At 43.0% G+C, this 13,164-nt stretch overlaps 1 protein-coding gene across 2 annotated transcripts in view; it reads left to right on the top strand.

Moving 5' to 3' along the window:
* The window catches only part of LOC121665810 (phosphatidylinositol 3-kinase regulatory subunit gamma), a 78,201-nt gene that overhangs the window by 45,581 nt on the left and 19,456 nt on the right, over positions 1 to 13,164 (top strand). Inside the window, exon 1 of one of the 2 annotated variants that reach the window (XM_042030597.1) lies at positions 386 to 704. The exons of the other annotated variant lie outside the window; for it this stretch is intronic. Within the exon in view, the coding sequence (XP_041886531.1) occupies positions 599 to 704 (106 nt within the window). The 5' untranslated portion in view covers positions 386 to 598. Of the gene's footprint in view, positions 1 to 385; positions 705 to 13,164 lie in introns of those variants that run through there. 2 annotated transcript variants of the gene reach the window in all.

The raw sequence follows: 13,164 nt of genomic DNA, 5'->3' as shown, positions 1-13,164 counted from the left end.
GCCCGCCCGCCGCTGAGCCCCGCGCACCCAGCCCCGCCGGCGCGCACCGCACCGCGGGCATAGCGCCGCCCGCCCCGCTCGGGCTCCGCGCCTGCCCGTATTGTTGCCCGCCGCCGCTGCCTCCTTTCTCGTCCTCCGCCGGCGGAAAGAATTCATCCAGAGACTGAAATCGCCCCTTTTTATCCGCTGCTCGCCACCTTCCCCCCGCTCTCCTGCGGGGGGCTTGTTTGGCTTGTGTTTTAAAAATACCCTGAAAACGGCGATTTTTAGAGAGAATTCAGGAAAGTGGCTTTTCTGTGGAAAGGTGTCTTTTTAAACAAAAAGAAGCGCTCTCTCTGTATATATTATATATATAACTACCTATCTTTAGTTCCTGCAGGGCAGCTGCTGCGGTGACTTGCGTGGAGGTTTTTTTTTAAGTTTAATTTTGCGATTTTAATTTTTTTTTCTTTTTGCTGAAAGTGTTATTTTAGAGCGAGGTGGATTCTTCTCGGCTTTGTTTTCTTTTTTTTTTTTTTTTTCTTCCCCCCCACCTCTCGATTAAAAGCCGAGCTATCCAACCTCTTATTTCTAACCCTGCCGGGACTTGGCTGTCGCGATGTACAACACGGTGTGGGATATGGACCGCGATGACACGGACTGGAGGGAAGTGATGATGCCCTATTCCACTGAGCTGATATTTTACATTGAAATGGACCCTCCAGGTAGGGAGCCGAAGCCTGCGAGCTGCCCCCGCACCCCTGGCAGCGGCTCGGCGGCTGCCGTCCATCCCTGCCCTCACTCCTCCTGCAGACTTTTCCCTTTTAAAATAAAAGGAGAGGGGGAGGGGGGGGTGGGAAATTAATATCTGTAGTTAAACTTTGTGTAAACTTTCCAGGGACTTGAGCTCGCTGTCTCCTGGGCAAAGTATTTTAATACTGGGGTTTTTTTTGTGGGGGAGGTGGGAGGATAAGAGCAATTTATGGTGCCTTTTGGGAGATGGAAGGAGGCAGGAGGAGGAGAGCTGGTCGCAGCCCCTCTCTCGTGTCTCCTTTTTTAAAAGCCTTTATCGAAAAGCGTATATTTCGGCTGTATTCGCTCCTAGAGGAGCTCTTTTATTATCCTCTTCACCTGTGTGCCTTTATGTGCCTGTAACACTTTGATGGTGGTGATTTACCCACCTCCATTCAGTTCCAGTTTAATCGCTTTTACAGTCTCCAAGACCCTTTTCTCCCCAGCTCTCTTCCAGCAGTGACAGATGAGGTGGTCGCTGGGTTTTGGTGGAGGGGGGATAATACTTGGGAACAGGCTGGAATCCATCCCTGGAGGCACAGTTACTTTGATAACACGTAAAAACCTTGTTCAAAAGGATTTGATGCACTTTCTCTTCCCTCCCCCCTCCATGGATTGCTAGTGCTGAAAATGGGGAAATGTATTATCCTTCGCTTGCCTGAAGTTTTTGATGGGACAAAAAGTTTCTTTTGTGTCTGAAGAGGGAGGGAAGGCTTGTGAGGAGGAGAGGTTGAGCCTTTCTTTGGTAATGAATTAAAGTAAGCATAAATGGGTACTGGTGAAACTGTATCTATACCTGTAAGAGTCAAACAGGCTGAAGCAGTAAGGTAATTGAAGGGCCTTTATCTTCTCAGGTCTCTGATCTGTACAGCCAGAAGGTACAGTAAAATATGCACCAAAAGTGTTAGCCTGCAGAGAAATTGATAGCAAATAAGTACTTCCAAGTGGTGTCTTTTATGGGGCATGTACTTTCAGAATGTGCTTTTCAACCTGTGCCTGAATCGTGGCATGTGTCTGCAAGTGTGGTTTATTCTCTTTGTTTCAGCACAGTGAGCTGTGTTTTTCTCTCTGGAGGTATGTGGTACTTTAATTAAAACAGGAGGAGGTGATCATCCTGAGATTTTTGGATCACAAGGACCTGTACTTGCTTCCTTTGGTAACTCTGACACTTTAAAAATGGGACAGATCTCTCAGACACCCAATACTGTCCACTACTCATTAAATTCTTGCATACCTGACACTACCTATTTTTAGATGTTACTCCTGAAAGCCTAAAGTTCAGTCAAGTCACTTTGCTTCTGTGAATTTTAAAGGATATCTTTCTTGTAAATGCTTTCGATTTTTTACTATTCATGAGGTAAGTATTTGTGTGTGCTTGTATCAAATGAACAAAAACCCAAGTCCCATTGTAGGTGACTTAAAGCAATTAGTGTGGGGTTTTTATTTAAAAAAAAAATAAAGCCCCTTGAATGGCTTAGTACAAGGAGGCTGCTAAAAGGGGCTGGACAAACTGAACTGGTCAGAAAACAACTTTCCAGTGTTTCTGCAGGAATTTGGCCATGCAAAATTTTTAGGAAGCCTTTCAAAGTTTACATTAAGAAGCAGCTCTTCTATCATTACTAATGCCAGTGCTTCCATCATTGGAGCCTTCTTGTCAGGGATCAAGGCTCTGCACAGTCCAAACACCAGTTAGCAAAAGGACTTAGTGTTACAGGCTGATCCCTGAAGTGTTCAGTAACTTTATCTTTCATATTTTTAAACTAGACGAGCCAGAGCTGGAAGTGATGCATGGGATAATCCCCATGTGTATGTCCTGATTTTGTGGAACTGCAGTTTTTAAATTGCAAGGGGAGGGAGGGAGACTGTGGCAGAGGGGGTCTGCTTTCTCCCTGTCCAGAGGCAGGGTGGGAAAGTGTTTTCTGGCCTGGGATGATAGGTCATCCCTAAGGGGAGTGTGGAGGAATTCATTTGGAAGGCTTAAACACTCGGCATGCCTTGGGATAAAGTCACTGCGTTTGCACCCGGTAACAACCACAGCTCCATTTGGCCCACTTCCAACAAAAATTTGTGAAGGTTTTCGGTGCAGCATTCCCGGCGCGGTGGCCGGAGCTCCTGGGAGGCTGAGTGGTGGCAGCGTTCCCTCGGCAGCGCCCAGAGCAGTGATGTGCAGCCCCGCTGCCGAGGCAGCCCGAGCGCTCTTTTGTTCCCGCAACTTGAGCGGAGAGATCCCCGCTTGGGTTTTGTGCCGCAGCACCGGGCACTGGCGGATCCCGGGAGCCAAGTGTCTGGGCTCACGCATGAGTGCCCCTGATTACATTTTACTGCGTCCAAACTTGAGGCAGAAGACAAAAGCAAGGTGAACATAATGTGCGGTGTCACCCGTGACCTCCGAGCCGAGGGTGGGGATACTGTTTCTCGTTAAAGGCCAGCAGACCTTTAATTTATCTTGGCAGGCCGTCTTAATACCCACCTTAGCGTTGCCCAATAATAATGCAGAAATAAAATCTGGTGATGGCAGGCAGCCTGCAGCGCAGCCGGAGCTTCTGTCAGGCCTCAGTGCACCTGCACCAGCTTATCAGTGTGCTCATGTTTGCTGTTCAGGGCTGTAGGTGTAAATGGATGTTCAGAGCAGGTCCTGGAGCCTCTCTGCTACAAGGTTTGCTCTAAAGTTCAGAAATAAAAATAATAACACATCTCTCTCACTTGAGTTTTTCACAACTCAAGCAGAGGCAGTCAGGTAACAAGGGACTGACTGCAAGCTTTCTGCTAGGCTTTAATCCATCCTAAACATAGGAGTAGGACAGTTTTCCCAAACAGAGTGGTGGAACTAGGGATTCAGCTCTGCCAGTCTCACAAAGCATAATTTAGAGCAGCACAACTAACACAGGAGCCACTGTGGTGACAACCAGCAGGGTGACTCCTGTTACCTCCTGCTTTTTCCTTCTGCTTACATTTTGTTTTGCATTTATACATGCACCACTGGCATAAGGGAGGATCTCTTTGTGGCAAATAATACTACATGCAACAAATAACTTTCAGTATCTAAAGACACAACTGGGACCATCAGTTGCATATAGCTAACATAGCAGCTTCTCAACTTTCTGATGATGGATTAAGTTAAAGTGTTGTGGCTGTAGCAGCATTGTGTGCTGGCTCTGGCATTAGGGAGCTGTCAGGGGTTCACTCCTATGTTTGTTGTTGCTGTGGGTCTTGCTGTCTGAAAAGACAAGAAAATAGGTTCTGGGTTGAATTTAGTTTATTTGACAATACCAGTTTAGGTCTGCAAAAAAGTTGTTACTGCCAGAAGTTTTTGAACAGAGGATTTCAAATTGACTGCAGAAGTTACCAGAGTATCTGAAGTACCACTACCTATGTATTGCCTCACTTTTATTTAGTAGGGCTAAGCAATGTCTTTCCCTCTGTAGATCTGGGATATGTTATCAGTTGTGTTGATGATAAAATGTGTAATCACTGAATACATTTTGTCACAGTTGGATGAAAATCAGTAAGAGTGTTCTGCTGGGATTTCTGATACAGATGTCAGCAAAGATATTTGGCTCAACTACAAATTAGAGGTTAGTTTCCTTTGGGTGGCTTATGAAGAAAACCACAAGTTTAAGGTAGGCTTCTAGTGCAGAATGGGCTCTATGAACAAATAGTACAATAACTCTTTGACCTAAAGCTATATGGAAGCTGCCTGTTTGAACCCTGAAATATGACCAACTACATTTATAACTTGATCCAGCTGTCTTTTTCAAGAACAGTACTTTGCCTTGCCTCATATGCTGTAACAATGCAGTTGCTACAAAATCTTTTGATAATTAGGTGGGGGGAGCACTAATCTATGGGCTGCTTAGTTTAGTCTTTGTAGAAGCAGCACTGCCAGTGTATGAGTGAGACAAGTATTCAAGGGAAAAACTGTATTTATTCATTATAGTTTCTATTTCCTTCTCATATATAATTTGACAACCCTTATTTTAGGGGAGCGATCCTATAATTGTAATTTGGAAAACACAGGGTTCCAAGCTCAAGGGCAGTGTTTACTGGGATACCAGGCGTGCTGTATCATTATCAGTGTTACAGTGGAAACTGGATGTGGCTTCTTGAATTGGGTTTGTGGTACACAGTAGCCAGATGTAGGTGATCACTGCCTGTCTATGCCTGACTAGTTTTCCAGTGGGAGAACAGATGCAAATTTGAATAGCATTGTCAGTGTTGTCCTTCAGCTTATCTGAACTGACTTCAGAAGCTTATCAAAGAAAAGTTCTGTTCTTACTAGTCTTAAAAAAAAAAAAAAAGTTCTACTAGGGCATGTATTCAAAACAACAGCACTGTAGCTTCAACTGTATTTTTTGCAAATTTAAGTCTTGCTGGAAATTGTATTTAAAAAAAAGTAGATGTTTGGGATTGAGAGTTGCCTTATTACAGAAGGGAAGTTTGTGCGGGCTGATTTGGGGTAGAGCAGGGAGTAAATAAGGCTCAGTCACTGTATTCTGCCTATCTGGGAAAATGGTTTGGATTCAAGTCTCAGCTCCTGTGAAGACAGTGGTGTGAATTGCTTATACTCTGTTCTTGTTAACACCTAGATTTCTCTACTAGCCTTTTCATTTAATGACTGCTGTAACAATTTTTTACTTCTGATTGCATTTTTAGGCTTGCTTTTGCATTCCTTGCATTTCGTTTTCATTTTGATGGCTCTAACTGTTAAAGAATATCACTCATCGACTTTCAATTAAATACATGACCACAAAAAATAGCATCATTAATAGAAAGTGAAATGCTGTTTTGCTTGAGATGAGAGAGCCTGCTTTAAAAGGCTAACATTTGTGTTTATCACTAGGTTTTTAGATTATGTAGAAGTAGTTGGGGGCGGGAAGGTTTGCTAATAGGAGTTGTTCAGCTTTGTTCTGTAAAGCTATAGGTTCATGCAAACTAAAACATGAGGGGACATCTGAGAAGAAACCAAGCTCTTCAACATGTGTTCTTGCAGCAAATGTTATTTCTGCAATTGTTGTTCCAAACAATTTTGTGTATTGCATGATTCCTGAAAGGAGTTAATCATGGTGTTGCTTCTGTTTCACCTGTTTAAAAGGAGAAAACTCTTCCCAGAGTTTTCTGCGGGGGCTATTGCTTTCTCAAGCAGCAGAGTTGACTTCTGTCTTTGCCATTGCCTACATGATTATCTTATTCCAGACTAAAGCTATTTGGGCTTATCTTTGCTCTACAGCTTGGGAAAACAGAGGCATAGCTGGTCATATGCATCTGCGCCCAGGACTGAACACAGTTGGGTGCCTTACATCACCTCACGTTGGTTGTTTAGTGAGTCACTTTTTGGGCAGAGAGCTGGAGAAGCATAAAGAATACATTTATCAGCATGCCCTGTGTGTTTTAAAGCTTAGGCTTTATTATTGTCAGAAAGACTGTTAACTGTGTTGAAACAGGTTGCTGTAAAACTTTAGTCCCATTAAAGCAATAGGTGTGCTCTAGCTGGACTTTTTTGGAAAACTCGTTTTTGTAAAGTAGGTTGCTGAGTAATGCTTAAGGAACAATCTCTGCTCATGTTCTAAGTGCCCCTATGGAAATGAGTCAGATTGTCTTTTTTTCTTCTGCTTTTTATCTCATTTCTTCTGACAGGTTAAAGTCTGCACAATAGCTAAGTAAGCAAGAATTCACTTCTCCACATAATATAAACTGCAGCAATGAGCTGGTCCTGGGTCCCCAATCAGTGTGAGTGGATGTAACTTCTTTAGAAAATATTTTCATTGTCCTTCCTGTTTGCTGTGTCCTCCATTCAATAGACAAAGATTCTGCCATGTTCCAGTGCATACATTCCAGTATCTTAAGCTTTTCTAGTTCTCAGGAAAAGTGTCTATATACAGGGAGCTTTACAAGGATTCATACAGTACAAAAAAAGGCAAAGTGCAGGTGGTGCCTCTTGTAGCCCTTTCCAAAAAGGACTCCAGCTGCCCTGCTGAACACCAACCAGCTGCCTGGTGAATCCTGATGCCGAAGCACAATGAGCTCTTAAGCTTTCCTGTGGCTGAACAGGATCCAGGATCTTCACTGGCTTTGAGTCCAGCAGCACACTCAAGATGGATGCCTTCCATCCAGAGCGCTTTGAAAAAGGAGATGAAATACTTCAACTGCTTCAGGCTGTGGCTGCTTCCAGCATTCACCCAGACTGTACCAGTTTTTGTGATTTTAATGGTAGTTCATAGGAGTGTTATTTCTAAAAGCAGATATCCCTGAAGATGACACATAGTTATCTAGAAATGGCTTCAAAAACATCACATTTCTCTGCACAAAAGTTGGTGGGTTTGGAAGAATTATAAAAGTACCAATCTGTTCCTTATCCCGTTAATATTGTTTGTTCTTTTGCTACAAAATAACTTGACTTTTGGTTCAGTGTCACTTTGTGACTCTTGTATTTCAGGTCAGGTTTCTCCTTCCAAACATAAACCTGTTTCCTTTTACTAGCTACAGCTTACTCTCTGTTTCTTCCTCTAACCCTTGAAAGAAGAAAATCTACTGGAGCCATTTTTTCAGGTTTTTACCTTCTGTAGCCTCCCCCTAACTTTGTCTCTGGAGTCCCTAAAATCTGATGCTGCACACAATCATATTTTCTTTCGGAGGAATTCTTTCCTTCCTTGCATGCCTTCCCTTAAAAAACCCAAACAAAACACCTGAAGGCACAGCTGCTGCAATGGAGTTCAAGAAAATTTGCTGTAATGGGGGAACTTGGCTCACTGTTGACATGTGAGGCTTTCTGAGTGTGGGCAGTAGGGCTTGCACTCAACACCTATCCCAGAAAAATGTCTTAGAGGTAAAATGGATGAGAAGGTCTTTGACAGTGTTATGCTTGTAAGTTCTGTTGTCTGTTATAACCTGAATTTGTACATTGCAACTGAATTTCCCAGGCTGTCAGTACTCCTGCTGCTCTCCCCTGTGTAGCCATCCTGGGGACATTGTCAGAATCTACATCATTGGTCCTCAAGGAACTGCTCCCAAGTGTCAAATTAGAAGTCTTTGGTGGTTTTGGCTTTGTTACCCCAATTCGTCTCCTGTTTCCAAGAGTGCCTCTTGAAGGATACAAGGCAGCTTGAATAAATGAGATGAGTGTTTAAGATCCTTTCAGTTTTGAAGGGTACAGTACAGTCTCACTGATAATTTTTGGGGCAGTGAGAGAAGTCAAGCTGCTGCTCTGAAATGGATTTCATTAAAATGCTTTGAAGATCACTGTGTACTGAGTAAGGAGATTGAATCTGAGCATGAGCAATGGCCAGGCTTGACTATTCTAGGTCTGCTCTGAATCTCCCCTTCTGCTGTAGGCACTGTGTGGGATCCCAGGGATTGGGACTTCTGCCTCAGTGGAGCTTCCTTCAAGATTAAGGTTCTTAAAAAAGATGACTCATGACAAAGTGTACAACAGATTTCCTCTGAATACTTTCTACCTTCAAATTCTCCTGGATTCTTGATTTAGAAATGCACCTTTTGATCTTGATTTAGATGGCTCGCTCTTAGCAATTTAGACGGTGTTGAAATATTTGTACTTGGTAACTAGAAAATGGTTTGACACAGCACAAGGACAGGTACTGTATGAGGAACAGTTTTACATACTGCTTTGAAAGATTGGAGCTAGTGGTAAGCTGAAATAAAATGCTGCTTAGAGCAGCAAGAATCATATGCATTTGCAGCTGTATTACTATTATTTTTAAATAGCCTCTTGTGCAGTAAACTTCTCAGTAGCACCAATTATTTCTGTGAATTGGATCCCCTGTGAGGTTTGTACTTGACATCTGGACAGATATTTAGTCTTTGAAATACCTGGGGAAAACAGCCCTGAGCTGTTTTTATTTAAATTATTTATTGTTTAAAATTAGTTATTATTTAAAAGATCATCTTTTGGCTTTGGTATATCCCCTAGCCATAGCTGTCATTGCTTGGGCCTGACTTCATTCTCTCTCTTCCACAATGAAAAGCCAGTTCTTTGTTCTCGATTGCTGTAGTTCTTTGCTTATCCTGAATTTTGTGTTTTCCTTGCTCTTATCAAAATATCTGTTCCCACATATTGACCAAAGAGTACTTTTAATAGTGGTTTGAAGACTCCGCCTGTGGAGGAGTAAAGAATATGCTGTGGTGTTTCTTCTGTGAAGGCAGATGAGGAGCTGCTTTAGTTAGAAAGCAAAAAGGAGAAACTCCTTGCGCTTTACATTTACTTTCTTGTATAGTCTTCTAGACCTGACATTGTAAAGTACAATGTTCTTGTTGAATATCTGAAATTTTCATGGCAATAAAATGTCTGTCATGGACTTTCATCCAGAGTTGGCAAAAGCCTGGGCCTGCTGTCTGCATGATAAAATTATTCCTTCCTTGTGTGAGCCGGGCATGTGATGCTGGTAGTGATAATCTCTGAGTGATAAAACATCGCAAAAGTTCTAAAACCTCTCCAGTTTATTAGGAGTGTGCTAATTATGCCTGGTAGGTGGAAGAGGACTTACCCTTTTTATCCTTCTCATGTTAATTTTGGGGCAGTCACCTCAGCCCTGTTGATTATGGAACCTCTGACACTACTGTAGCTTTGCAGCAGTTACACTGGGCTCTAAGTTGGAAGGAAAACTGTTTTTCTTTGGGCAGTGAAAATAATTGGGAAGCTGAGGTTTTTTTTGGCTTTGCACCTTCATGCATAGGCTGGAATGAAGGGGAGGAGCTGTGTTTTAGTACAGAAGTCAAAGATGCCCATGTCATTTGTCTGACTGTGAGCATCTTCCATTTCTTATATCTCAGCCCATGAAGTAATAGGGCTTGCAAAGTAGTGAGAGATGCTTTTGAAATGCCCAAAGGAATGCTGAATTTGACCCAGCCTCTTCACACACTGTTGCTGTCCCCTGTTCTGCAGATGTCCCAGAGCAGATAATATTTTAACCTGTGCAGTAGCTGAGGATGCTCATGAGGAGCAGAGTGCAGCAGAAGCCTGGCAGGCTGTAGGAGGTGAAACAGTGATTGGGAGGTGTGGGAGAGGGCTGGATAGCTGGTGAGTTTTCAAACAAAACAGATCTTTATCAAAAAAGCCAATTAATCAAAACTGAAATATTTCTTAAAGGTGTTGTTTTTTATGAAAGTTCATAGAAACACAAGCAAAGCTATAATGGGAGTGTTTTTGTTGGAAGCCTGCCTGGCTTTCTGCCAACTTGTCTGCTGTTTTCTGTAATGAGATATTGAAAGACTTCAATTCTTTGAATATGTCTTACTCCTTGGCATCTCGCCTATTTTGGGGGAGGAGAGTGAAAATGTGAGCATGCCTGAGGTTCTGTGGCCAGCAATAATTCCATCAAGGAGCTTCCTTTCCCATTCCCAGAGCAGTTCTCTGTGCACATTAGCTGCCCTTTGAGGAAGGGCAGCTTGGAAGGGCATCGGTGCTCAACGCTCTGCAAGAGGGGTCTTGGCAAGAGAACTGAGATGTGAAGCTGCCAAGATAATTTACCTGCCAGTGGTGGGGAATGGGCTGCTGTCAGCAGGTGTGCATGACCCTCCTCCTTGTCAGCTGGAAAACCTCTGCAAAAGCCTGTGCTTTTTTTCACAGATGTCTTTGAGGGGTTCTCATGCAGCAGGGACGGGTACAGGACTCCCAAGGGAGGGAAAGATTTTGAGGCTTTGCCTGAAATGTGTTAGAGAAATTGAGAAGAGTGTTTGAGAAATTGAGTAAGACGGCAGAGAGCAGTTAAAGGTTGGGGAGAATTTTTCTCTTCAACAAAGCTAGCCTACATTTTCATTCCAAGTCTTCATCTATATCTCCAAAGGGAAAACCCTTCTCTCCTCAAGGACTGTGTCATTAAAATGTTAGCCAGCCTAACCACAGATTACTTGCATGTTTCCATAGCAATGACACTTTGTAGAGCTTTATATTACAGTTTGCAGGGTATCTACTGTACATCAGCCTTTTTGAAGCTGAGTAACTGTCTTGGAAATCCTCTGATCTGTTTTCTGCTTGTCACAATGTGGAGGGAGAGTAGATTGAGAGCATCAGAAAGAAGGCTAGTAAACAAGCCCGTGAAAGTGCTGAGGGACTTTAAATTGACTTTATCAGAGTACTTGGTAGTTGTGATTATTTGTAACAGTAAGGTAAACCTAATGCTGCATTTAAACCTGCTATGCTTTTAAGTATCTGGCTTGAAGCTCTTGGAAAATATTGGAAGAAGTAAGTTGTGGAGCCATTCTTAGACTAAGTGGCATCTGCCTTAAAACTGAAAACTAGAGTTTAATTAACTGGCAGGTTGATTTTGTACACAAGTACTGCAGCCAGAGAAGAAACAGGCTGCTGGACTGGATACTGCATGGGATATAGCACTTGGAAAACTGATGCATTCTTCCTGTTTTACTCCTGAATCAGTGCCATTGAAAACCCTCACACATAGGGTTCAGTGGCTCTTAGATCATGTAAACTTGTAAAATTTTTTATTCAAAACCTGACTGCGGAATGTGTGTATCTCATTGAAGTCACAGCCTACTTCGCTGCAGTTAAATTCAGGATTAATACAGCCCACGATTTTTTACGAGGGATTTTAAAGGAAATACAGCGGCGTTGGACTTCAGACACTTGCCAGCTTTCCTACTTGCCTTGGTGTTGGAGGAGCTTTGAATTTCAGAGAGTCGAGTCAGTTAAAGTCACGAGTCGCCTTTTCAAAAAACAATTCTGCACAGTCAAGAAAGCATTCCAAAACTACCTTTGGCAGATCCCAGTCCATAGGCTTTTCTCTCTGAGGGCCTGCACAGCAGCTCTGGGAGCAGTTCAGCTGAAGATACCTGCTGGAAACGGCACGGCAGCCTTCGGGCCCTGACGTTAGCAACATCCGATCCCGCACCTGGCACACATTGGCTGCCATGCCTCTGCTCCATCACCAGCTTGTTTTTATTTCCCCCTTCTAAGTGACACTGAGCTGGGGTTGGGATTTAGGTCAAGCTAGTCTGCCTGGGAAAGCTAGAAAGAGGGAACTAGAGTTGCTAAAGAAATTAAAGCCAGATATGCCCATGAATGCGTGAGGGAGAGCCAGTCTGCTCTCATTGCCAGGCAGTCACTGAGGGCTGAACCTGACCTTTGGAATGTTCTCATGTGGGAGTGGAAGGGTACAACTGAGCTGTCACCTCTTGGGATTTGGAAAGATCTGTGCTCTAAAACTGTCCTAGAGACATGGTAGAGGAAGGATGCTTGTGTATCTGGTGCTAAGAGACAGTTCTTTATTAGAATGGATAGATCTGTTGTGCTGTTAATCACTTGTGATCAGTGTTCTTTCTCTCCCAGGAAAAAGGAGGCAAGAAACCATCAGGATCATTCACTTTAATCAGAGCTGGTTTAGAGATAAAGTAAAATTGTGCCTGTGGCTAGATCAGAATTGGACTCAGTGACATGGAAAGAAACACGGCTGCTCTTGAAAGTGTTCCTGTTGACTTCAAGCCAGTCTTATATTACTTTGCTCTAGGATTTTAGCTCTCTAATATTCATTGAGTAAGGTATATAAAACTGGATTATTTTGAATTTAAAATCAAAATCTGTGGACTCTTTGAGGCTCTCTGTAGCTTCTCATAGAAACAGCACAGGATTTCTCCTAGCAGCGTTGTTAGTATCATCTAGGTACTAGGTAAAAACTGTTTAAGGATGCCTCTTCTAGCTACCTATTGGGCCAGCGTTACAAGAACGGCAGTGTGGTGGGTGCTGCTCTGTTGCACTATACTTGACATGCTGTTACAAAATATTCCCTTTGTGTCATCACAGGGACTGGGCTGTGAGGTTTTTAAACTACCTTTGTGAGTGTTCTCAGTTTGTACAGACTCAAGTCTATGGGGTGAGAGCGTAGCCAGGAAATGCTGAAATGAATGGGCATGTTGGTCTATGGGGTAAAGCAATAGCAAGAGCCTGGTTCCGTATCCAGTACAGGGGAAAATCTGTTATGACTCAAAGAGCTCAAAGCATTGAAAGTAAAGAATTAGATACATAGCTCTCTGGAAACAGGATCCACCCTTGCAAATAGTTTTGTATTTTTGAAATGTGCATGCTATTAAAAAGCATTTTTCAAAAGTCTATTGTGTAAAGGACTGGCTTCCATGAGTCAGGTTTTACAGGAACTGGTCCAAGCCTTATTCTTCTCCCTGAAATAATTTCCTTCCAGTTTTCTCATGCAGAATGAAGTTCCGTAGGCAACCTCCTGATAGTGAGAACTGATATCTGCCTATTAAGGGAAAGGAGAAACTCCCACTTGTAGTAGGGACACTTGGTGTAATGTATAGTGCTCTGTGTCCAAACTCCCATTCCTTACCTTTCTCGTCTTCCTTAGTTTGCTTTTCTGTACCCAGTGCTTTGGAGTGAGCCTAACAAAGCTGCTAAATAATCCCACAGTGTAT

This window comes from Corvus kubaryi, unplaced genomic scaffold (assembly GCF_017639235.1).
Source record: "Corvus kubaryi isolate FWS band 111438036 unplaced genomic scaffold, C.kubaryi_AGA036_p1.0 37334, whole genome shotgun sequence".
Classification (NCBI taxonomy): domain Eukaryota; kingdom Metazoa; phylum Chordata; class Aves; order Passeriformes; family Corvidae; genus Corvus; species Corvus kubaryi.
This window is presented reverse-complemented; position numbering and strand designations above follow the sequence as displayed.